General features: G+C 35.6%; 1 protein-coding gene across 3 annotated transcripts in view; it reads left to right on the forward strand.

Annotated features, from left to right (window-relative positions):
- The window catches only part of LOC114031915 (structural maintenance of chromosomes flexible hinge domain-containing protein 1-like), a 182,174-nt gene extending 167,340 nt beyond the window's left edge, over positions 1-14,834 (forward strand). The window contains exons 46-48 of one of the 3 annotated variants that reach the window (XM_027847122.1): positions 2,343-2,501; positions 2,827-2,941; positions 10,022-14,834. In XM_027847122.1, the coding sequence (XP_027702923.1) occupies positions 2,343-2,501; positions 2,827-2,941; positions 10,022-10,046 (299 nt within the window). In that variant the 3' untranslated portion in view covers positions 10,047-14,834. The other 2 variants (XM_027847123.1, XM_027847124.1) reach the window with 2 other exon arrangements.
- Positions 14,835-27,825: the final 12,991 nt, after the last annotated feature.

The raw sequence follows: 27,825 nt of genomic DNA on the forward strand, positions 1-27,825 counted from the left end.
TTTTAGTTGGGACTTAAAGGAAAGCAATAGGCAGAGATGGGAAAGGAGAGGCATGAGATACAACCAGAGAGAATGCCCAGAGCTGAGAGATGGAGTATCATTCATAGAACAACTGGGAGGCCAGTGTCCCTTAATTGAAGAGTACATGGTGGAGAGAAAGGTATAAGAAACTTGGAAATGTATGAGAGGTTAGTTAATAAAGGCTTTGAACTTTAAGCTGAGGATTTTGTATTTACCTTGAGGCAATAGAGAGCCACTCAAGTGTGGGTGGGGTTTGACATGGTTGGACCTCTGCTTTAGGAAAATCACTTTAGTGACTGAACAGAGAATGACTTTGAGTGAGGAGAGACTTGAGGCAGGCATCACCAGCAGGCTATTGCCTGCACCAGAGTGGTAGCAGTGTCAGAGGAGATGCTGCAAAGGCAAAATAATAAATAAATAGATATTTGGATATATAGCTCTATCCATCTGTCTTTCTGTCTGTCTCTTCTGTACAGTGGTTGTTTGCATGTTGTTTCCATCATTAGCATATGAGTTTCTTGAGGACTGTTAGTGCCTTCCTTTGTATCCCCAGTGCTAAGCGCAGTATCTTCTATATCATAAACACTTGATAAATGTTTACTGACTTCACTTGATAAATTGCATATATTAAATGTTCACACATTTTATTTATACAGGAGCCCTTGAGACAGGATTAAAAGGATCAGAGAAAGCAGAAAGGAAAGATTTTTACTATGGCTCTTTACACCTGTTTTATACACAGTTGCAAATTTGGTGTTTTGGTTTTTCTTTAAATAACAGATTACAAGCATCAAGTCAGAGGCGACAGGGAGACCTACAAAAATAGTCACACTGGACAGGAGCAAAAATTGAAAGTTGACAGTTTGACAATGAGGCAAGACAAAAACCAAAAGAAATCCAATAAGTTAAAAATATGACAAATTGGGACCATGGAGGGTATGGGAAATTAACTACACACGCCTCAGCATGTGTGTAAGCATTTTATTATTGATCAGTGGTATGATAGATACTAGGCTGAGAGTTCAGGAAGACTGGTTAAATCCTGCTTCAGATACTTTTTGTGTGACCTTGGGCAAGTTATTTCAGATTTCTCTACTGGAAAATGATGAGGTTGAACTCTATGTCTAAGGTCCCTTCCAGTTTTACATCTATGATCCTGTGTTCATATCAATGATATTTATTTGCCAGTTAAATATTTATGGGGGGGGGCTAGGCAGTGGGGTTAAGTGACTTGCCCAGGGTCACACAGCTAGTAAGGGTCAAGTGTCTGAGGCCAGATTTGAACTCAGGTTCTCCTGATTCCAGGGCCAGTGCTCTATCTACTATGCTACTTAGCTGCTCCAGTTAAATATTTATTAAAAAGAATTCTATCATACATGTTTAAAGGCTTTTTTTTTTTTTAAAGTTCATGCTTAATGGAATCAGTCGCAATTATCTGGAATAGTTACTTCTATTCTATAGTAGTCCATTGTTGGAACCTAAAAAGGCCTTCATGGAATCAGATTGGCCAGTAATACAAAGCAATAGACCTTTTACATGGTGCTTTAAACTCACATGGGAAGGCAGTTTGGACTGAATGGAAACACCCAAGGGTAAAGGGTAAATTATGACAAGGGATACAGCCAGAATCTGGAAGATGAAGGGAACCTGGAGTCTCTCTGTTCATGTTCACTAATGGAATAGAGGTGAACCAGAATCCAGAGAAAGGGCTCCTTGCATGCTAAGCATCAAAGAGGGAATCCATAATATTCATTCAAGAAATGCTTCCAAGACTTTGTTCATTGTTAAGCCAAGTTTTTAATTATTCCTCCCATTGTCATGCATGCCATGTGTCAGTGCAGATTAAGGATGAACAGGGGACCAGATGTTTTATAATAGGGACAGTTTCAGGTATTTATGAATAGTTTTTTACCTCTGATATCACAGGGAGATTGCTTGGGAGTTGGAAGTTTCAACTGGTTTCAAAAAAGAAAGAAGGTGCCTGTCAGGATATGGTAGCATGTATGGAATAGCAAGGGCCTGTCCCAAGAATGTTCCAGGCCCCCCAAAACAGAACTTCTTTTGGACGTGCGTATATGGAATCTTTTTTCTCCCTTAGTAGGCTAGAGAATAGTGTTTTAGCAGTATAACCAGTAATTCTTTTTATAAAGGATCTTCCTCAGAAAAGAAAAAATTTTGACAGCTGCCCACAATGAGGAGTGAAGGGATCTTGATCTGAATGTAAGGAAAAAAATCGTGCTTACAAAAGTGAGATTGCAAATCCATCAAAATAGTTACTGTCCTTACCAATATTTTAATTAGATTTCTTTGTCTTCTGGTAGATCTTCTTCAGCAATATCGCTCAGCAGTGTGCAAACTCAATAGTGTGACTAAGGAGCTTAACGCTCAAATAGACTACCTTAATACTCCAGATATGCAGAAGAAAAAGCAGGAGCTTAGCGAACAGGAGAAAAATCTGGAACGAATAGAACAGAAACTTGGTATGTGTTCATTTTCTGTTAACACTTATTTTGTAGTGGAGATAATTATTTATGCTTTAGTTATTCTAAGAGTACTATGAAAGTATAGTGGGAAAAGATGGTAATGATGGACAATTCATCTCCAAAATGCCCAAGCGTGGTCCTTAAATCACTTTACCATAACTTTTAGAATTTTTTCCTGCTAGTACATGAATGGCATTATAAGTTCTATCATTCTGTCCTCTTTCCCCCTCTAGATTTCTAAGTAAGATTTGAGACTTATTTTTCTGAATTTTATAGCCAATTTGGTTAAAATAATCTTTTATTTTTAAATCCATCTTTAAAGGTATGACTCCAACAGGTAAATGTGAATTAGTCCGTCAGGCAGCTAAACTCAATATGTCAGACAGCCCAATCCCTCCTAAAAGAATGAGACGGGAAACAACAAAAAAACTAAATAGGTAAGTTTTTGTTTCCTTAAATTTAATTTGATTTGAATAATGATGATGGTTTATACACATTGACTCAGTACGTGGCAAGAGGCATAGAATTGATGTTATCTTTATCTAAAGCAGGAAATTGAGGAAGTGTTGATGAGAATGAAGAGCTTTATTGCTAGACTTGCCTTGGGTCATTCTGATTCTTTGAATTTTTTTTTTTTTTTTGTAGTGGTGGTGGTAATGGTTAATTACTTAGCAAAAATCACACAGAATCTATTTTGATTTCTTTATATGAATACTTGAAATGCCCCACCTTACTTTTCTACTTTTTTCTCCAAACATGGGGTATTCTGCTTTACAGAATGACCAGTTATTAGAATCAGCACCCTACTTGAATTAATGTGAAAAATCCAAACCATTTGTACATTGATATGTCATTGACATTTATAAATTTGCAAATTCATAGTCATGGTTTAGTGAATTGGGTGCCATTTAGATTTCATGTTGTGCAAGCTACAGAATCATCTTTGACCTTTTGTCCTCAAGAATATAATGTAAATGTCTTCTTCAGTTATTGTCTTTGAATTAACCAAATCAATAGGAGTATCTCATATCTGAGGTGGTTAGTGGGACTTCCTGTTTTAGGGTGACTGATTCAGTGCTTAAATACTAAATACTTAAAATGTCTGTATAATTTCTAAGAGACATGTAAGGGGGTGTTCACATGAGATGATCCCTGGAGCTAACTGAGCATTGTGTGCCCCCACTGCTCTGCTTTCAGTGAAGATTTTCTTTAGTGTCTAACATGCATTGAAGCAAGCGGGGGACTTCGAGGGAGTCAGCCAAGTTGTGTTCTTGGTGATGAAGTTTTTTCCCCCTAGAAACACATCTCTGAGTTATAATAGATTATATTAGATAATCTATTATAAATGATTCATGGAGTAGTAGATTTTTGTTATCTTGAAAGTACCTTTTTGTGATCACACAGCTCACTCCTTTTTTTTTTTTTTTTCACAGATGAAAATGTTGAGAGATGTTAAATTTTTTTTTCATTAATGACAAAACCTAGTCTTCTTATTTCCAGTATGTTACTTTTTCTTCTCCACCCATTATATAAAAATACTTTTATAAAAACTTTTTTGGGACACATTCGTCATTCAGCAAGATACATCTAAACAGGTGTTTCTAAACAGATGGTCTAACAAAAATTTTTAAATGCTATCAGTGTTTTTCCATTGATATGTCTTTTGGTTAAAACTCTGTTCTTAAAGAAAATCCTTTTCCTTGGGGGATATTTATATTGTTTGTAAATGGATCATATAGGAGTTGAAGGGAGTATTACGAAAATAAAGAAAACTGGCAATTCATATCAGTATGCAATAGTGTACCATATTTGTAGAGAATAAATATTAAAGTTATTAATAAAAGTATTTCGGGTACTTTTCCTGTTTTCTTATCAGTCAACATGTGTTTATCAGACACCATCATTATATCAGGCGTCATCTTAGATAGACCCTAGGGATACAAATAAAAATAATCAAACAGTAACATGCTTATCTGAGATCATCCAGTAAGGAATCCTTTCTTTACCAAAAAGGTCAATATGATCCTTTGAGGTCTGTTATTTTGAGTTGGTTCTAACCCTGACTTTGAAAGCTGTATCACTAATTTGGAGTCCAAAGGTAACTGTATAAGCCAGTGCTTCCTAGCCCTGTGGGCTGCAGATTCATGGGTGGTAGAAGTTATCAAATATGTCACCTGTCATGATGTACTTTTTCAAATAATCTATACTAGAAATATAATTACTTTTATGTAAGGAGATGCTGGTATGGACACTTCTAAAGAGTAGACCTTTTAAGTAGTAAAGACATGATTTTAGGAGGAAAATTAACATACTTATGAAAATAGCTTAAAATTTAAAATGAATATCATGGAAGTCAGTGGAAGGATAAGAGCAGGCTGGAGCATATAATGAATGAGGAACTTCAAAGAACAATAATAAAAAATATTCTCAAGGAAAGATATGATAGGAAGATAGGCTGGTCATACGGTGAAAGCAGGGGGAGAGAGTAGAGTACTCTTCAACTGGTAACGTTTCAATGTTAGCAGAAAGCCAAGAAGGCTTCCATTGGGTAGACAACGTGTATGGACAATAGTAGTGGGCAGGTATACCTGGTTAGGTTGCATCTGCATCATTCATGGGAATTATAAAATCTGTAAGGTAACATAATCTAAGTATTTCAAATTTTTTTAAGAAAATTAATACTTAAAATGTTACCAATATCCTATTTATACATATTGTTACGATTAAGATTCTTCTAATAATTAAATTATCCAAATTAATGTGTGCCTTGGAAAGTAATAGTATTTCTTAAAAGAAAAATCCGTACTTTGGATTTGTCACTAATTTAGAAAAGATCCCTTCCCCGCTTACATTTCCTAAAGGGTATGCTGTGTGTTAAATTGCCATGCAATAGGAGAGATTAGTAGCTCTTAAATCTGATCTATGATCAAAAAATAGAATGTTTTAATCAAGGTAATGAGCTAGTCTGTACCTGAAAAATACCAAATTTGTTAAAGCTAATATTTTTTCCCATACTTAATTATCTGCATAATTTAGACCTTGACTTATTATTAGTTTTGATCTTTAGCATGAACTCTTCATATTAATGAGATATATCAGGGGTTTTTTCGGGGACGGGGTTTGAACTTACTGAAGAACCAATAAATTCTTTCTACTCTTCTGGAAAATTTAGTTCCCCTTAACTTAATGTGAAAAAACCATATCATTTGTACATTGACACATACATCACTCATAATTATGGTTTAGTTAATTGATTAAAATTTTTCATTTGAAAAATTGATAGTATGTAATGATGTTTAAAGGGCAAGAAAGAAAATCATTATTTTGGTCTTAAACATTAATGAAATTTGACCTTTCTTTTTACTTTGTATTTAAGCTATCTTCTTTCTCCTTTTTACTTTTATTATTATTTTTCTAACTTGGATTCAGCAGCCAGAGGAGTAGTGTCTTCCCAGTGCCCTTAGTGACCTTAGAAAGCATGGTTTTTGGGTCATTCACTAAAACAGGAGGACTGTAGGTTTTCAGGTCCTTGCTCTAACCCTAAGTAACTCTGTGATCTTAAGCAAGATCCATATACTTTCTAGGCCTCCTCAGTTTCTTTAAGTAAAAAATGAGGGAGCTAACTAGACTAGATGAACTCTTACATTCTTTTCAAACTCTAAAATTTGATTCTGTAACTTACTAAAGTCAGCAGTTAAGGACAGAGTTTCCCGGGGTAGGCAGTCTTTGTACCAGCACAGTTCATAAAGCCTTCAAAAATTTAGTATGTTTTTTTTTAAATTGCTTTAGTAAAAAAGACAAATTACATGGTGGCCCACCTTTTGACCAATATACTTGTCTCTCTGAACTTATTAGCTGGGCTGATCCTTGAACTGTCGATCAGTCACCAGGCCCATATATAGTTAGGTGCACCACAGCTTGTACAAGTTCCTCTGGTATTGAACCAGGGTTTGGTTATTTCCATGCTACTATGAGTCATCGGAGTAAAACTTTAGAGGAAGTTGTGCTATGTAATGTAGTTAAATTGAATATTTAAGTAACATTCTTCATTAAGCCAACTACTTGTCTTCTGTGTTTGTTTTTTTGTGTTCCATAGTAATTTTTACCACGTTGAAACCAACTTTTTAAATGTTTTAGATGTTTACATTCTACACAGATCTAGTAATAGGATTCCAGTTCTGGATTCTGTAGTACTCTTATAACCCTCCTGAAGTTTTAACACTTTAGTTTCTCAGTTCTCTGCTAAGTTTCAGACCCAGCTCCATGTGGAACCTGAGTACTTACACAATTATATATTTTTATATACAATTATACCTGAGTACATTATACAAAAACTGAGTCCCACAGTTGAAACTCTGTGTGGATGTATTCTACTCTCCTCCATTTGAAATAGATGAAAAATGGAGACACCCCTTTGAGTGTTTACCTACATCTTTACATGACAAACTTACTTTGTAAGAAATAATACTATTAAATTTAATGCTTGCTTCACACCATGTGCATTATGCTTAGGGAGTGAGAAAACCATATCATTCTCTTATTTTAAAAAAAAGATTCAGTGGTTTCCTACTGCTTCCAAAACAAAATACAGACTCCTTTCTTTAGCATTTAAAGCCTTCCATAGTCTGGCTCCAGCCTCTCTTTCCAAAGTGATTTTACGTACTCATGCAATGTTCAGTCAAGCTGGCCTCCTTCTGATGTGCTCCCTTCTGCCTCTGAGTATCTTTATGAGGTTGTCGGCCTTGCCACCCCCATGCACCCTCCTCATCTTGACTCTTGGAACCTTTAAGTTGCTTCAAAGCTGAGCTAGTGCTGCCACCTAGACTACTTTGAACTGCCATGTATATATCTTGTACTGACTTATCTGTACACCTGTTGTTTCCCTCGCCAATAGCATGTAAGCTCCTTGAGGGCAGGGATTGTTTTCATTTTCATCTTCATATAACTGCTCCTGCAGGTGCTACAGCAACAGCTACTGAAGACCCAGGAAGGAAAGTTCTTGCTACCAAAGTCCTTGGTACTGTCAAATAGCTCAACATCAGAAATTGATAAGATGTCATCAAGGGATGTAACATTAAAGAAGAAGCATTAACATCTGCTTTGCTGCTGCACCCTAAGGACCATGGGACCTTTCCATCTGATTTGCAGTTGAAACCTTCCCTAGGTGTTGTCTCCATTAGAATGTGAGCTCCTTGAGAGCAGGGACTGTCTTATTTTTCTGTTTGTATCCCCAGTGCTTTGCACATAGTAAGCACTTAATAAATGCTTGCTTCATTCATTCATCTACAGATACAAAGAAATGTACATATATTTGCAGTTTTAACATCTTTAGAATTTATTCTTGTTCATTTCTCTCTACCTCATTCTGATTAAATGTTTCATAATTTCATGGAAATGAAGATGTGCATGTTAGTGTTAAGGCTGGCATATATTTCTGTCTTTCAACAATGTCTTCTGTATTAGAGGGGGAGTTATTTTCTTTTTTCCTGGCAGAATCTCTATATTCATGCTAGTATTCTGCATGTTTTACTTAACCAAACAGAACTTACATGTACCATTACAAAAAATAAAAATAAATGGTGGAATACTGCACTTAATTGGCACTAGTTACATTACTTGATAGCATTTATAAATAATACCTTTTTAGTTGACTTTTTCAGTCAGCCAGCAAACATTATGTATTAAGCCAGGTGCTATGCTAACTGCTAGAATATAAAGAAAGGCAAGAAATATTTCCTCTTTTCAGCTCGCAGTCTAATGGGGAGACAACTTGCAATTATGTACAGAGAAGATATATACAAGATAAACTGGTGAGAATCTTAGAGTGAAGTTTAAGGTTTACTAGGAAGGGATTCCTATAGAAAGTGGGATTTTAGCAGAGACTTGAAGGAAATTAGAAAGGAAATGAGGATCATTTAGTCAGGGTAAGCAATTCCTCAGTCTATTTCTTAGCAATTGAGCACTTTATCCCAATTAGCAAGCATTGATTAAGCACCAGCTATGTACTCTAGGCCGTGGTGATTCAAAGATAAAAAAGCCTTCTGCCCTCAAGAAACTTTACTTTCCCCCCCAAAACTTGTTTGGGATGGAGGAACATATATACACATATAAGTAAAAACAATTATTTCGAAGTTAGATACTACAAGATAATTTTGAGTTTAAGGGGCAAAAGCAGTAGCAGCTAGGAGTGATTAAGGTTTCCTATAGGACGTGACATGAGCCAACTTTTGAAGAAAGCTAGAAATTCTGACAGGTAAAAGTGGGGAACATGTATAAGACCTGGGGTACAGCCTGGACAAATATATGGAGATGGAAATGAAATGTTTTGTATGAGATATAGCAGGTAGGCTATTTTGGCAGGAATATGTTGTTTATTAAGGGGAAATAATAATATGTAATATGTCATGAAAGGTAGACTGGAGTCAGATTGATAAGGGTTTTGGAAGGGAAACTCAGGAGTTTGTATCTTTGCGTTAATAAATTATTGAAGCTTATTTAATAGTAGAGTGATGTGGTCAGATCTGTGTCTTAGTACTATTAACTTGGCAGCTGTTCAAAAGATGGATTCTAAATGGGAGAGGGTGAGTAGAGAGAACAATTACGTAGCTTGACCAGTTGGCCAGGCAAGAGGTAAAGACCTGAACAAGAGTGGTATTTTGGTATGAGTAGAGAGAAGAGAATAGATGTGACATGATGTGAATGTAGAATCAATCAAAAAGACTTAGAAACTGATTGGATATGTGGTGGAAGGTAGGGGAGAGAGAAGGAGGAATTCAGGATGACTCCAAGGTATCAAACCTGGAAAACTGGAGGGCGCTGTTATTCTTTACAGCCGTATATAGATTGACAATTTGCTGTGCACTGAAATTCACAAGCTTTTTTACCTTCATAAATGTGTATGAGAAAATTATTACTCTTATCCACAATAGTTCGCATGGATATTGAGATATAATTCTGCTGGCCAAAAGTCTCCCACTATGATGAAGAGCTTCCTTTTTCCTTCCCTCCCTCTCTCTCTCCCTTCTTTCACCTTTTCCCCTACCCATGAAGAAAGCAAGAAGTACAGTAGCCATTTTACATATGAAGTCAAGCAAAACATTTCCATTTTGGTGATGGTGATGGAGAAGTAAGAAGAATACAGAAAACAAAAAATAAAAATGTTTCAACTGCCTCAATAGTTCATCATCATTTGTATTATGAATCCTTTGGAATTGTCACAGATCATTTTTTTGATCACGGTAGCTAAGCCACAGTTGATTGTGAAAATATTACTGTTACTGTGTACAGTGTTTTCCTAGTTCTGCTCACATCACTTTGCATCAGCTTATATAATTCTTCCTTGTTTTTTCTGAAGTCATCTCCATCATTTCTTACAGCACAGTAGTATTCCATCACATTCATGTATCATAACTTGTTCAGCCATGCAGCAGTTGATGGGTATCCCCAATAAGGGATTTCAGTAAAAACAAATCTGTGGTACATCAAACCTGATATATTTTCTTCTCCACCTTGACCAGGCTCATAACCAAATCAGATGTGTGAAAGTTGACAGAGGGGCTGTTGGTCTCACTAAGAATGCACTCACTTCTGCAGCTCTGCTTCAGGAGACCAAGAGGGTGACTTAACCAGACTGAATATTTCTGGGGACAATTCAAGTACCAAGGATATGAATTTCCATGTCTGTCCAGATGGGGCTGGAAGCATCCATTCAAAAGAGGGAATTTCGTTGGACAACATGGTCTTACTGGAAGTATCCCAGTCATCTTACTGCTTATTTGTGATATGTTGCAAATGTGTCAAAGGAGAATGTTAGGTCTACACTGTGCAAATGTGGCAGTGATTATAAACCTGACACAAGGCAGTTTTTCATCCTGAAGAAAATACATGCTGAATTCCAGTATAATTACCATGGATGTTGTGGAGAGATGTTTAATGATGACAGACTTTTCGAAAAACTGGACTAGGTTGAACTTAATGAAAATGTTTCAGTTATTGTGAACTAGAGGAATTACTCCAGAGATGAGGTGTTATAAGGTATGAGAGGAAATCGTTAATGCAGAGTTCAGGATAAGAATGTAAATCCGCAGGTGTCTGGTAATTCAGATGTTATGATGCTTCAAAAAACCATGAAAGTGACCACAGTGCACATGCAGTGTGGTAGTGTTTTAGATTCTAGCTGCTTATCCTAATATGGACAGTATGTGCAGTGTGCTCAATTTTTATAAGGAATCATTTGACTTGATGCTTGTTTTTATAAATTCTCAGCCTTAATGCTACATTAACATTGTTTTTGTAATTTTTTATTACTCTTTTTTAAAAGGTCAGGGAAAGTAAAATTACACATTAATGCAATAAATTGATGTTAAAAAACCCATTGCTGAAACATTTATAATGTGTTGTCCAGCTAGTATGTAATAACAGTATGTGGAATCTTTGTCCACAAAAGCAGTTTTCAAGTAAAATCAACTGTTATGTGTATTTATCAGGAGTTATTTCGGGGGGACATTTATGCATCCCAGCAGATGTGTGGTTTTCGACCTTTCTGAACATGCAGCAAAATTAGAAACAGTTATGTTTTCTGTCTTTTGAACAGGTACTGTTTGTTTTAAAAAAAATAAAAATTTGAGATCACCAAGTCATTGTGGTTAGAACCATTGCAAGATGACTTACTCTATTCTTGTTTAAGCTAGTAATATTAAACAACTCTTACTATTTAAAATTATTTAACTATTTAACTTAAATTTACATATCAGTACAGCAATAATAGTGAAATATTCAATCTTTATTATAGTTTTGTTCCTTTGATGTTAGAAAAACCTAAAAACTGTCAAGCATAAGAAGCATATCATTGCTTATGACCAACATAAATTTTAGGAGCTGTTTCCCTAAGATCTGAAGGTTGTTGCTTTTCATCATTTACCTTTGGTATCCAGGTTCTCCTACCTATAACTATGTGCTAAATCATAATATCTTTAGAAATTTCCCCATGGTCACCTAAAATTTTGTTTGATAAGTATAAAAAGGTATCTTGTGTCACCAGTATGGGGAGTTAAATATTGCTGAAAAACATTAGATTTTATTAATGCTTCCAATACCAAACAAATCTAAAGCTTTATTGCATTTTTTTAAATTAATGAAAAATGACGTCTCAATGGTCATGCAAGACTTGATTGTTAAGATTTGCCATCCAGTCAAGAAAGATCTTCTTTTCCAATGGCATTTGCTGGGGGAGAGAGGGAAGAGTGTTTCTGTCGTTTTTGCATTTGAATGTAACTGAAAGTCGTATTGTGTGTAAGTATTAAAATACTGTATACTATGTTCTAAACTTGTAAAAAAAAAAAAAAAAAGTAGAAATGATTTTATTTATATTGTACCAGAACCAATAATAGAAATTTGGCTTAATTGTGGGAAAATAAGCAGAAGCACCAGAATTTTATTTCTGTTAATTAAGTCTTAAGTTCTCCTTACAAAAGAAGAAAACTGGCAGAAGTGAATACTTTAAAGGTAGCATTCACACTGCACTTTTAATACTCATCCAGACCAATGAACATTTATCATAATATTTGTCCTAATAAACCTAATATCTATCATAAGTACAATAAAGAAAAATGGACCAACATGTTTTGAATATCAAAATGAAGATTCTTAGTAGTAAAATGTGTAGATTTTGGAAACAAGAACTTGTTTTGTTCTCCATAGTTAAAGATAAATTTCTGGTGTGTATTTGTCGTTACTGGCCTTCCATCACTTCTTTTGCATATTATTCATGTCATTTTGGGTATATATATTTGTGCAGCTTTACAGTAAATTTGTACTTGTATAATTGAAATTATATTTATTTAATTTTCATTAAAAGAATTCAATATTCTAAAGAATATTATCATCTGTTTTAACAATGGCTGTACAGATTGTTAGTAAGAGGGGAATGTTTGGTTTTTAAAATTATGTGGGTTTATGTTTAATTGCTACTTAAATATCAGTACCCCAAATAGTAAGAAATTTCCTTTTTATATTTTTAGCCCCTTTGTAACCTGGTCACACAGTCACTAGGAAACAAAACAAAAAAAAATTATATTTTTATTACATAATTTTGAAAGGCTAATGCTTCAAGTACAGTGTTTGAAATCTGTGTAGTTTTATATCATCAAAGTGTCATTAATGCTTACTTTGTGGATATGATAGTCGTATTCCAAATATTTCACTTGTTAAATATTTTCATGCAAAAAAGAGAAATCTTCGTTACATATATAATCATTTATAAAGATGCTTGTTTTTTGCCTATAGCTGTGAAGTACTTGTTTTTGTAAGTTTATTTTCTTGTGCATTGTTCTTTTGACCCCCCCAAAAAGATGTTGAAACCTAATGTTACAAATGCGTGGCTACAGTGAAAGGGAAACAGCTTTACTTAAGCTTACTGTGAGAGCAACAAATCAAAAAATTAGGTTCTTATCAAACAGAATTTTTTTTTGTGGTGGATCATTCCATTATAGATTATTTTTAAATTTAAACCCATTAAAATTCAGAAGTATTATTATTAAAATAATTCTCTTTTGGAATCAAACCAAATGTGCAAACTTTTGAAAGTAGAAAAATTTTCAAGGTGGCAAGCTTCTCGACACAAGTAGCCAGTGATACAAGTTGGCACAACTTGGAAATGCCATAGAATTTTAAATCTTCAGACTAGCGGCATCTTAAAAATTTGGGTTCTAGATTGAAAAAAATGGTAATATTCAACCTATAGTTAGCAAGACAATTTACGTCATTTTTGTCACTAAATCTTAAATTACCATAAGATTAACAAATACCAGAAGTCCCCACTCTTGCCCACCTGATTTTCTACGGTGAAACTTTTAGTTAAAGTGTTCTGGGCCTCACTGTCTACCCTTCTCTACATCAAAGGTGTCAGATTCATGGCCCGGTGCATGTAAAACTCCTGAGGTAGGGAGGGGGGAGTACCACTATCAAAATTTTGGGGAAATATTTGACAAAATAAAGATGCAACACAACATAGATAATATTAATATGTGGTTTTCTGAGTCAGTATGCTACCCATAGGATCCCTTTATATTTGAGTTTGCTGTATGTATTCCAGATTTCTCAGCACTGTTAATCTTACCTGATAACCTAAGGACTTCAGGGTTTTACCCTCTGCCCTGCAGTTGAACTGTTGTTTATTTTTTGTATCCTTTCCCCCAGTTAGAGGGTGAGCTCTTTGAGAGCAGGGACAATGTCACTTTTCCTCTTTATATCCCCAATGCTTATTACAGTGCATGGCACATAACATGGTAAGCGCTTAAATGCTTATTCATTCATTCAATAAACACATTACATTAATGTTAAATCTAGTGGAATAAGTTTGCCTCCAAGTATAGTTTTGTAAAGCTTCATTCTTCTAGCGCTTAAATTGAAATTCTTCCTGTTTGCCCTAGGGAGCTTCTTTTTCTCTGGTCTCTGAGTATTAGAATACAAAAGTATTTAATTTTAACCTTCTGTTAATAGGATTTACTACCTTCATTGCCCTTTTCCCCTCTACATTTATGTCTTTCATTTTATCAGGTGGGCTTACATATTCATTTGGGTTCTTAAAAAAGGTCAAATTGAGTTTAACTTTGGATATTTGTAGACACCGTGTTCAGTACATGTAAATGAAAAATCAATTGTAACTGAAACAGTAAAACTAATTAGAACGTGTGCTTAGCAAGAACAGCAACTGATGTAGAGTGTTCTGTTGTGTTGGTCTAGAGTCAGTTGTAATATTTTAGAACTGGAAGGGTTATCTACCTTATCACCCTTTCTCATTTTTTAAAGATACATTTCTGTGCTGAAATTAACTCGGATTAACAAATTGCTGAGTAATAAATTTCTTCTTCGTGTTTTCAGATGTATTGTGGAATTGTCTGTTTTAAATTGTGAAATGTAAGGTATGTTTTTCCTCTTCTAGTAGTTCCAAAGAGTGGATTACATCTCTCTAGAAGAAGCAGAAAATCCACATACAAACCCTTTCACTGGCATTTAATGAAAACTCACGGAAGAGAAAGCATAAAGATACCAATTAGATTGGTTTAAAAACATCTTTGTATTGACTTTATGTGAATATATTATATATATAATTAAATGTTCATGTTGTTAATTGTCTAAAGATTCTTATACTGATAGAAATTAGTTTTTTGTTGCTAATAACTACTTTGGGGGAGAAGTTTTTAAGTAGGTTTGCCTAAGTTTCTGTAATTTTCATTTCTGAGAAGTTAAGATGTCTTGGGATTTTGAATGTGAAATAAAGCTTCAATCTACTCTTTATTTATGGAATATTAAAAGCTTTTCAATAAATGACAGTGCAAACATAGTTATTTAAGTTTCTTAATATAAATTGAGTCTTTCTTTAAAATTTCTTGATCAACCTCATTTTATAAATGAGGAAACAGCGAATTAATATGACTATATGACTTGCTCAAGATCACTAATAATAAGCCCTGGAGCCAGAATTCAAACGCAGGTTGCTAAATCACATAACTTCGGAATTGGAAAGGACATCAGAGACCAAGTCCAATGCATACCTGAAAAGGAAGCCACCCTTCAATATGGCTGACAAGTGGTCATCCAATCTTTACTTGAAGACCTTTAGTACCTAACTACTAAGACAATCAATTTTACTTAGACATAACTTTAATTGGTTAGAAATTTTTCCTGAAACCAAGTTTGAACTTGCTTCTTTGCTGGTTCAACATATTGCTACTGGTTCTGCCTTCTGGGTCCACACTGAAAAAGTGTTGTCATTTTCCACATGATAGTCCTTCAAATGCATGAAGGATCACTATTATGTCTTAATCTTCTCTAGGGTAAACATCCCTAATTTCAGAAACTGATACTTATAACATGAGATTAAGGCTTTTCTCCTTGTTTCTTTCCTCTGAATACAGTCCATCTTACTTGTGTCCTTCCAAAATGCAGATAGTAAATAGTAAAGTCAGAATGTTAGGTTATAGAGTCACAAAATTTTAAATTGAAAGAGACCTTAATGACTTATCTAATCCAAGCTATTGCAAAAAAGGAATCCTCACTGACACATACTCAATAGCCAGTCCCCAAACAGGAACCATGATCTTACCAGTTGCCTATCCACTTAACGCTAGTTGCTCTTCTAAGTCCAAAGACTTTTTGGAGCCTTTCTACCCAGGAGGAGATGATGTACTCAACATTAGAGGGGGGCTTAAGGCAGACCTTAGCTGACTAAAGAGGATGAATACTTCCGCTATATGTCACCCCTCTATAACCAACCACGCCCTAGGACTTAGGTTTGGTCATCATGGAGGACCACGGAGTCACCAGCCATGTTGCTGACACGATTTTTATATCCCAACTTGCTCAGTGAATGATGATCAGATCTACAGCACCATTGCTACTGTGAAGTGTGGTATTAGTTGCTCAATGACTCTACTCAGAATCCTTCATTTTCAAAGTTAGATTGAAACTCTTTCCTCACTCAATCTGTTTCCTCGTGCATATCCACGTCAGACCTATTTTTTCCAAGTTCTTTGCTGTACTTTTCTATTGTACCCTCTAGAACCATTGTTTGATCTTTAACAAACTTTCTTTCATCTGTTTTTTCTCACACTCATTGCACTCTCAGAAACATCTATTTTCCCCTTTGCTTCCCCCCTACCTCCATCAAAACAGCCCCTAGAAGATACTACATACCTAGCCACTTGTCTAGTACTGTATGCAACTTGCTTTCCCTAAGACAGTAATCTAGGAGGAGGAATATGCATATTTTTTTATCCTTACCACTTTGAATCTTCCTGTTATCGCTAAGCAACTCATTATCCTTTGAGGGCCCCTCTATCCACATATTACCCTGTCCAGATGCCAATGGATGACTTCCTCCCTCCCCTTTTTTTTTTAAAGGAGTTCAATGTTTGGTTCATTGTCTTTCACTTCCTCAACCTCTTCACCCTACACATTTAATGTCCTTTCAGATACCCCTTCTTTCCAATTCATAGACCTCTTCAAAATTCATAATCTGCACCTTTATCGCTGCTGGGGAAGAGTAACTTTCAAGTGTACTAATTCTGCTATTCATAACTGGTATTCTTTCTGACTGTAACTTCCCTATCCTTTCATTTCTCCTTGTGCTTCATTCTATCTCTCCCTGCTTTATAATGCCATCCCTCCTACTATTACCTCCCTTTCCTCCTTCAAAACTTGGATTTACAGTTAACCAGTTCAGTTTTATATTGTATTCTACCCTTGAGTCCCTTGCCCCATGTCCTGCCCTTGCTCATCTCTATCCAAACCCTACTACTATATCTGCCTTCTTTGTTACTATCCATTTCTGCTGAAATCTGATGGAGGAATTTGCCCGCGCCGCTGAATGCCCATCTTTTTCCTTCTTCCAAATCGACTAAAATCCTTTCTTCCCAAACCAATTATACTACCCCACCCTCTACATCTCAGTAGAAATGCTTCCATCTGCATTCAGACCCCAAAATTCTTTCCTTGGATGTGGATAGCATTTTCCATCTTGAGTCTTTTGGAGTTGTCTTAGATCCTTGCATTGCTGAGAAAAGCTAAGTCTGTCAAAGTCAGTCATCACACAATGTGGCTGTTACTGTGTACAGTGTTCTCCTGGTTCTGACTTCACTGAGCATCAGTTCATGTCTTTCCAGCTTCCATTACATTCATATACCACAACTTGTTCAGGCATTCCCCAATTGATGGGCATCCCCTCATTTTCCAGTTCTTTACCACAACAAAAACAGCAGCTATAAATATTTTTATATATGTGGGTCTTTTTTCCTGTGATCTTATTGGGATACAGACCTAGTAGTAGTATTGCTGGATCAAAGGGTATGCAGTTTTATAGCCCTTTGGGCATAGTTCCAAATTGCGCTCCAGAATGGTTGGATCAGTTCACAACTCCACCAACAATGCATTAGTGTTCTAATTTTCCCACATCTCCAACATTTATCATTTTCCTGTTTTGTCATGTTAGCCAATCTGATAGGTGTGATGCGGTACCTCAGAGTTGTTTTGATTTGCATTTATTTAATCAATAGTGATTTACAGTATTTTTTATATGACTATAGATAACTTTAGTTTCTTACCCTGAAACTGCCTGTTCATATCCTTTGATCATTTATCAATTGGGGAATGACTTGTGTTCTATAAATTTGACTCAGTTCTCTATATATTTTAGAAATGAGGCCTTGGTTAGAAATACAGGCTGTAACTTTTTTCCCCCCTAGCTTTCTGCCTACCTTCTAATCTTGGTTGCATTGACTTTGTGCAAAAACCTTTCAATTTAATGTAATCAAAATCATCCATTTTGCATTTCATAATGTTCTCTATCCCTTGTTTGGTCATAAATTCTTCCCTTCTCCATAGATCTGACAGGTAAACTATTCTTTGCTCTCCTACTTTTCTTATAGTATCAGTCTTTAAATTGTATCCATTTTTACTTTATCTTGGTATAGGGTGTAGGGTGTAAGATGTTGTTCTGTGCCTAGTTTCTGCCATGCTATTTTCCAATTTTCCCAGCAGTTTTTGTTAAATAGTGAGCTCTTATCCCAGAAGCTGGAGTCATAAAGGTAATTCTTAAATTTGCTCTTTGTGTTTAATCAGACCACCAACTTTTTAGAGATATTTTCACAATCATTAAATTAGAGAAGAAATAATGAAAATAAAAATAAAAAGATATACTCCGACACAGTCTATTTAAATGTACTGTCCATGTTGGAATGTAGAAAATTGATAAAAATAAACATCAAACATACTATAATTTCCTAAGGACCTTTAAACCACAATAAATAATTTTTTCATAATAAGGAAACTGAAGTAGTGTAGAATCTCCATCCAGTAAGTATGAATTATCCTTGCCATTTGGAGAAATATGCTAACTGAAGGCAACACTGGCTTAGAACATATATTTGTTTTTAAGCATGGTGGAAGATCATGAGCAACATTATTTCATGAAACAGCAAGAAGCAGCAGAGTAAAGATTAGTTTACAGAAAACTTACTGAGAGACCCAACTAAGCAAAACCATCTGAAAGATATTTAAAGGCTATAAAACTGGGAAGATAACAAACAGATAAAAAATGAAAATAATCCAATAGAAACAAAAGTTCCAATGGAAATAAAAGTTCAGTAACAATCAATCTTCTCCATTGACAGTAGGGCCAACAATTTGAACTTTTAAACTTTATATTCCCTGTTGTACAACATAAAGAAGTAGAAATGGCAATAAAGAAAACAAAGCTGTGAACAGCAGCTGGACTAAACCAAGTATATAAGGAAGAGTGCCATACTGGAGAAGAAATGATATTGAGAGAATTGAGGGTTGATTCTCAAGCTATCTAAAAGAAACAAGGGTATCAATGCTTGAAGAAAAATCTTGGACTTTATTCTTACCAAAAAAGATAACCAAGAAAATATACCTACTGAAAACATGCCTACTTTTCATTTAATCTGCACAAAATATTCATTATAATTCTCTACATCACATGAAGGAATGCCTTGATGAAAGTTTGAGAGGAGAAGAGGCAGGCATTTGCAAATAGCATAACACCCATTGCAAACTACATATTTATAGTCACCCAGGTGATTGAATGGTAGAGAGAATACAAGATCCCATTGTCCTTATTGTTTGTTGATAGTAAAAATGTTTGACTTGGTATATTAAAAAGCCATCTTGGCAAATTTCTTCCAACAAGGTATCTCCTGTATATGTTAACATCATAAAATATTTCATGGAAAATTTAACAGAAAAACTTAATTCTCAATTATTATTAAACAAAGCAAAGAAATGTATGCGTGCCAAAGGTGTTCGCAACTGTCAACACAAGATGTTCAGTAGAGATTTCCAATGGAAAGGGGATCCTGTGTAGATGAAGAGGTGCTGCAAGTGCTCTTGTTTGCAGGTGACATGCTGATTGTAGGGGGAAAGGAAATGGAATAAGCATTATTATATAGCACTTACTATGTGTTAGGCACTGTGTTAAACACTTTAATAACCCCGTGAGGTAGGTGCTATTATTATGAGCCCTATTTCATAGTTAGGAAACAAACAGAGAGATGTTAAGGGATTTGCCCAGGGTCACATAACTAGTGTCTCAGGCGATATTTGAGTTCATATCTTCCTGCCTCTAGGCACAGTATACTCTTTACCACCAGCTATCTCGTGTGGCAAGCTGTATAACATTTGAGAGCCTTATTTATGACAACTGTAGCCTAGCCTTATGCAGTTTGATGAACAATTCACCAACCTGATCAATCAGTATATATATCTTGAAGCATTGTGTATAAAGAATGAGCTGACCTTAGTTCTGAAGAGGAGAAGGAAAGCATGCTAGATTACCTTTGGGACCATGCATGGTGCTTTTAATGGCTCCAAGTTTTTCCTTGAAGCAGAGACCCCTCTTTATAACTTCTGTATGTTTTTCGTGATGTAGTATGGCAGCAAATCATTTAATATGCTACAGTCTTCAAAGAGTTAACAACAAAGGTCACCCAAAGGACAATGGAGAAGTACATGGTGGATGGAGTAGAACATAATGCTTATGATGAATTACATAGGAGAAACAATAAAGAATGTCATTAGAGAGGTGTGTGACTGGTAAAAGAAGTGGACTGGTCATGTAGCCAGACTGAACAGTTATCAGTGGGCAACTCACATGTTCTCTTGGTAACCATGCAATGTTGAGAGATTGTAGGATTTCCTTTTATACCTTTCTTTGTATCTCCAGTGCTTAGCACAGTGCCTTGCACATAGTAAGCACTTAATAAATGCTTGGTGATTGCCTGACTGACAGAGGAAGGCCACCAGGAAATTGAGTGAACTTCATGTAAAGGATTTACTTTTATAAAAGGACTTGAACGATTGTCACGTAGGTTTTTGAATGAATGGCTTCCTTGTAATTTGCATTATTCACTTGATAGATTCATCAAAGTGCTAATTTTATAAAATGGAACGTGGCAATGGAATAGACACAGACTTTTTACAATTTCCTACGATAATATAACCAACATAAAGTAATCACCAAAAAGAGGCCAAAAAACCTAGAAACCATCTCATTTAGCAAACACCTGATCTTCTTGCCAATAGCAGAAATGATAACAGTTAAGGAAAATACTGGTGTAGAATATAAATTCATTTGAAAAATCTTAGAAGAAAATGAAAAATTATAACCAATGTAGCCTCGTGAAACTGAAAAATCATGGAGGGGAAAAAATGAGGCTACACAAAGCTTTGAATGGACTCACTTAGATCATCCTGAGATGATGAAAGCACAGCAATAGAAGAAAAATGGAAGTGTTCTATAACAAACTATTTTCTATGAAAGCACCATTTTTGGACTCTGCTGTAGCCCCTGGTTTTTTATATGAAGAAGTGGAAATAGCACTAATGAAGGCATACATAGGAAGATCAGGTAGAATACGTTAAATACACATACTTTTGAGGTAATTGAGGGATTATAGATTCTCAAGATATTTAAGCAAGGGAAAGCACTAAAAACTATGAAAAATTTGTACCACAAAAGGAAAAATAAGGTTATCAATAACTAGAGATCTGCATCTATTTTCTACAAAATTTGTGTGGTAATCATGTGTTTGTTAAAAGACCATTATTGATGAAACTATGAGGAGACTTTTACCAATATCATACAATAGACCGTATAATTCAGGACACACAATCCCATTCTGTAGATTACTAAAAAAGTATTTGATTCAATAGAATAAAATGCAGTCTTTAGCTCTACTCCGGGGTGTCTCCCTTGTCTGTATTAAGGTCATTTGGGACTTTTTAATGGATGCAACAGTCATCTATTAAAGTGAAACTAACTTTCTTTGATGATCTTTTGATTATTATAAAGTGAAACAATAATAACAGGTAACAGTACTTTAATCTTTGTGAAATATTTTGCATATGTTATCTCATGTTGCTCTGCACAACAGTCTTGTGAGGTCATGCTATTATTATCTTTTAGAAATAAGGAAACTGAGAGAGGTTAAGAGAATTGGCTCAGGATTACTCAAATAGTATTTAAGACAAGATTCAAACTCAGTGCTTCTTTTTTTAAATTTTTTTTTTGGGGGGGGCTAGGCAATGGGGTTAAGTGACTTGCCTGGGGTCACACTGCTAGTAAGTGTTATGTGTCTGAGCCTGAATCTGAACTCAGGTCCTCCTGAATCCAGGGCCAGTGCTCTATCCACAGTGCCACCTACCTGTCCCTTAAACTCAGTGCTTCTTGACCCCAAATGCAGAGTTCTCTTCACTAGGCTGCCTAGCTGCATTGAAAAAGGAGATGTGTATTCACCAAAGATATTTAAAGTATGTATTTTATTTCATTAAACATTTCCTGATTATATGTTAAAAAAAACCAACATTTATTTATTTAAATTTTGAGTTCCCAGTTCTCTTCCTCTTGCCCAATCCTCCCTCACCCCATGAGAATGACAAGCAATAAGATAGCACTTATACATGAAGTCATGTAAAACATTTCCACACATCAAAGGTATTTGTCACTGTTACGCAGTATATACAGTACAGCATTCACAAGGAAGAAAGATTTGTTGTAAATATTAAAGCTACACCCTTCCTCCTACTTGTAGGTGACATTGTGTTAATCAAGTCCTGGAACATTATAGAGCCTCCTAAATGAGACTTGTGGTCACCATAAAAATTTAACTTAACTCTGTACGAAGGAAAAACCAAGTAGATGAAGAAAACTTACTGTCCAATTGAAGTTGGATGGACAGTCCATAGAGCTTGTCTGTCAGGATATTTATCTTAGAAACAGACTTTTGAAAGACAGCCACTTCGGAATTAGAGTAGGAGGATTTGCTTGCATCATGAAATTATGCCATGCTTTGTGACCCCAAGTTTCTCTCTGACTCAAAATGTAATAACTGTATCCTTCTAGTAATATTATATGGCTGTGAATAATGATATGTACCTCAGTCATTGAAGAATCCAAACTCCATCAGCCAAAGAGCAATGCAGGGCTTGGTGACTTTAAGGAGACTTTAGCTTATGAATGGTGGATTGTGTTCACAAAGTGGCATAAAACACCAAAGGGGTATAAGACCAAAAAAGAGAGAGAGAGAAAGAGAGGAAAACAATATTATTCTAAAATCACTATAGGTAATGAAACTGTGTTATTATTAAACTTACAGTGATCAGTTGTAATCTGATCAGTGATCAGATTCTAAATTCATAAAGGAAAAACTAACCAAATTACAAAAAGACAGCAACAATTACTTTAGGGGATCCAAATGTTCTATTGTAGCTGATAAACTGATAAACTGAACAGGATGATAAAAAGGAAGATAAAGTATATAATTATAAAAGATTAGAAAAATTTGTCACCTTCTAATGAATATATCTATTTTCAGCCTCAAACAATACCTTTCTGAAAATAGACCTTGTACCAGAGCACAAAGAAACCAAATGTTAAAAAGGCAAAAATATTAAACACAAACTATAGACCATAATCCAGTTAAAATGGTATTTAGAACAGAGGATGAAAGCAAAAGATATTGACATAAATGGAAATTAAGTAATGCTTTCCTGAGCAAATCACAAGAATAATAACCATTTAAAACAACATGATAGTAATGAAATAATATACTAAAATTTGGAGAGAGGTACCTAAAGCTGTCCCTGCAAGGGAAAAAAAATCTGAACGTACATGTTAGTAAAATACAAGAAAGTTTATTAAACTGAGTTTGCAATTTGAAAAAAAAAACTAAAAGAAGTTCACGGAGCAAAGGAAGAAACTTTGGAAACAAGAGAAGAAATAGATTCAATTGAAAACAAAGACCATAAAAATGATCAACAAAAATAGTAGCTTAAAAAAAAGTTTTAGAAATCCAATGAGCAAAATCAAACTTCCAAATTAAAAAGTTCACAATTCACAATAAACATAAGAAAAAAGAAAAATGATATATACAATTATATGTCTGCAAAACTTGAGAACATAAAGAAAATAGTTTATGGGGAGCTAGGTTGCACAGTGGATAGAGCACCAGCCCTGAAGTCAGGAGGACCTGAGTTCAAATTTGGCATCAGACCAAACACTTGACACTAGCTGTGTGACCCTGGGCAAGTCACTTAACCCAAATTGCCTAAGGGGGAAAAAAAAGGAAAAAATGTGAAAAAAAATTAGTTCATACTGATTAATTGAGGCTCAGCATCCATCTGAATAAAGGGAATGGAGGCACAATTCAAGTGCCAAACCTCGAAGCATTTATTGAACGAGCATAGCACATGTGTGGGGGAGCAGTAGACCTAATCTGGGTTGCTCTGAAGATTGGGCCTTAGGGAGAGGTTTATATGGTTTTACAGTAAAGGGAGGCAGGAGAATAGGAGGAGTACAGAGTACCAGGAACCAGGATGTTTTGGCAAGTTCTACTTGGGGCTGATAGGAACCAGTTTGAGCCAGCCCTGTGGTCACTGGCATAGCAGAGGTGTTCTGGGCTCACCCAATGAACACTGCAAAAGATCACTGGTATGTCAAACTTGAGCAATGCTCATTCTGCCTCCTTATTGGCTAATTTTAATTCCCAGGTTACTTCCGCTTCTCCTGGATAATAGTGGAGCTCAAGCAAATCAAGGTGATTTCCACATTCCCTCCTTTTGGTCAAGATATCTGAAGACTGAAGGGGCAAAATTTGCTGGAACATGACTTTGTTAACTATTGCAGTAGAACAGCATGAAGCAAATGCGAAAAGGCACTTAATGATATTAGTTTGATGAGAACAACGGGAAAGCCAATGAGAATAGAGTGGAGAAGAGAGCCTGTCACTCTGGGGAGCCAGCTAAAGATGTTTAAGTGAAGCTGTTGGGCAAACCTGTGGAGGGAGTGGTTCAGTGGGTGTGGGGCACACCAACAGCAGAAAGAAACTTGAAATCCCATCAACAGGGAAATAAGGATAAGCCCCTGGGACTTGTGAGGACCTAGCAAGATGGTGGGAGCAACCAAGAACAATCTGATTAGGAGAATCATAGTAAGGGCTGGTAGATGGAGATTCCCAGGAGGTAAGAGACCAAGGTAATAAGGAATAAGACAGACATGGGAGCACCAAGGATTCACATCAAAAGATGCAAAAAGGCAATAACAAAAACATAATGGCAAGGCAAGATAAAATATTAAGCATTACTCAGCCCACATCCTGAGTTTTGGGACTGCTGTCTACACCAAATGCCATTGGCTTTGTCTCTTGGGAGGAGCTGTTTACACCTGCAGTGAGCAGCTTCTGGCCCTTCCAGGTGACTGCAGTCAGGTCAACAGTGGGCTTGATTGTCCAAAAAAGAGCGGGAGCGTTCTTCACATGGGAAAGGTATATCCAGGAATCAACCTCTTGTAATTCAGCAGCTGTAGGGGTGGCCATCAGCACCTGGTAAGGTCCTTTCCACTGAGGCATGAGAGAGTGCTTCCTCAGAAGCCATTGCCAATACACTTGGTCAACTGGCTGGAGTTTAGGGATGCCACAGGGGACTGGATTTTCTGAGAGACACCTCTTCTGGGAGAAAAGTAGCTGGACTGAGTGTTTGTTTCACCTTCAGATAATTTAGCTTGTCTTTATTAAAACAGCCCCACTGTGGCCAAATAAATTTAAGATAATCTGAAATCATGTCTGTCTAGAAAGGTACTTACAAGTTATCAGGACTGCATTGCCAAAATATGTATTGGGCTGCCATCCAGATGGGAGGACAATTATCAATCAGTTTCGTAGAGCTATTATTACCCAGGGTGTGAGACAGATGTTTGAACAAGCTCTGTTTGGGGCAATCATGAACCAGTTTGAGCCAGTTCTGTGGTTTCTGGAACAGCACAGGTCTTCTGGGTTCACCCACTGAACACTGCAAAAGATCACTGGTATGTCACCATGCCCAAAGGGATATAAAACTGTGCATATCCTTTGCTCCAGCAATACCACTGCTAGATCTGTATCCCAAAGAGATCATAGACATGGGAAAAGGACCCACATGTACAAAAATATGTATGGTTGCTCCTTTTCTGGTGGCAAAGAATTGGAAAATGAAGGGATGCCCGTCAATTGGGGAATGACTGAACAAGCTGTGTTATATGAATGTAATGGAACCTGGAAAGACTTCCATGAACTGATGCTGAGTGAAATGAGCAGAACCAGGAGAACATTGTACACAGTAACAGCCACATTGTTTGATGACTGACTTTGATAGACTTAACACTTCTTCGCAATGCAAGGATCTAAAGCAACTCCAAAAGACTCATGATGGAAAATGCTATCCACAAAAATTAATTACATGGGGCTTGGTGGCTCAGTGGATAGAGCTCTGGCCTTGGAGTCAGGAGGACCTGAGTTCAAATCCAGTCTCAGACACTTGACAGTTAGGAGCTGTATGACCCTGAGCAAGTCACTTAATCCTGGTTGCCTTGCCAAAAAGCAAAAACAAAACAAAAACAAAACAAAAAAAAAAAAACTTAAATCACAATAAGTGAGAAAGAAAGAATTTGTTTTACCAAAACCCTTATTATGAGGCAAATATGGTGCTGATAACAGATGTAGGGATTGATAAATCAAAGAAAGAACTACACTAATTATTATTGTTGTAAAATTTAAAAATAAGATCCTAGCAAAAAAAAAAAAAACAAAAAAGGACTACAGTAATATATCCAAAAGCTATTCACTATGTACTGTGTTCAAGTTGTATTAATGCCAGAAATGCAAGGATTCTTTAAAAATTGGAAAACTATTAACATAATCATTATAAGCAACAAATAAAAGCAGTTATATCAATAGATGTAGAAAAGGTATTTGATGAAATGCAGCACTTATGTTAAAAATTATAAAAATCATTGGTATGGGTAGGTATTTTTAGATAATTAAAAAGTGTAGATGTAAAATGAAAACTGCTTATAAAGAAGAAATATTGACAGCTTTCCCAGTAAACAGAAGAATGCTATTCCTCACTGTAAGTATATAGTTTTGAAATGCTAATCTTAGTTGTAAGACAAGATAAAAAGGCATAAATATTGTCACATAGGTGACAAAAATATTCATATTTGTAGATAATATGATTTACCTAGAAAACTCCAAAGAGGAAATAAATTAAAGTGATTAATAGGTTCAGTGAAGTAACTGAATAATGAAACCACAAAAATTGAGTTTAGAATAATTACAAAATTGATAAAATGCTTTAAGTACCATGATACTTAAGAATTATAAAAATGCAATTTCAGATCACTCTAGAAAGAAAAAAATTATACATAATTGGAGTGATAGTCATTGGTCAAATTGAGCCACATTAGTATACTAAGAATTATTATATTGTTTAAATTAATTTATAAATGGAGTGCTTTGCTTTTCAGATTACCAAGAGGTTTAGGTTTAGATTAGCATTTCACACGATGTACCACAGAAAGTTTGTATGTGTATGTGTATGTATGTATGTATGTATGTATACATTTATATCCCAAGTTTTAAACATCATCAGAAAAAGGAAAGAAGAACAGGATGTACTTTTCACAAATAAGTCAAATCTGGAAATTAGCAAACAAGGGATAGCAGAGATGATAAGAGATAAAATAGATCATTTTAATTAAATTGGAACCTTTTGTATTAGCAGAATCTTTGGAGTTAGAATAAGAAGAGAACCTGTTGGGGGCAGAATAAAACTATCTCATTAAAGTTTGCTTTCTCATTTAGAGGTGTCAATAGAGAACTGATGAATACATAAAGCTGGTTTTTTGTTTTTTGGGGGTTTTTTGGCCTGAACTGTTATAGTAGCCTTCTAAATGGTCACTCTCCCTGAAGTCTCTTCCCTTCTCCAATCTATCCTCCATTCAACTGCCAAGGGAAATTTTAGAAATACTTATTTTATTTCAATATACAAGCATTTCTCTCCCTCCCACATTCCCTTAATCAAAAGCAACAACAATAAACCTTTGTTTCCATAGTCAAGCAGGACAAATCATTGGCCATGTCCAAAAATGTCTTTCTGCATCTTGAGTAAATCACATTACTATCAAGAGATGAATAGCATGTTTCCTCATTTGTCAGGGAGATTTTTCTATCTGACCACGTCATCCCTGCCCCACCCCTGCTCTTCGAGCTCCCGTGGCATTCTGTTGCTTCCAGGATCAAATATTAACTCATCTTGCATTGAAAGCCTTTCGTAACCTTATTCCTTTTATCATTTCAGTATTTTTACATCTTACTCCTGCCCTCCAAGTTCTCTGATTTAGAGTACTAGAATACTGGGCTATTTTTGGTTCCTTGTTCATTATTTCCATTTTGCATTTCTGTGTGTTCTCACTGACTGTCATTCATGCCTTGAT

Source organism: Vombatus ursinus, unplaced genomic scaffold (assembly GCF_900497805.2).
Source record: "Vombatus ursinus unplaced genomic scaffold, bare-nosed wombat genome assembly UNPS02015255.1, whole genome shotgun sequence".
NCBI classification, from domain to species: Eukaryota; Metazoa; Chordata; class Mammalia; order Diprotodontia; family Vombatidae; genus Vombatus; species Vombatus ursinus.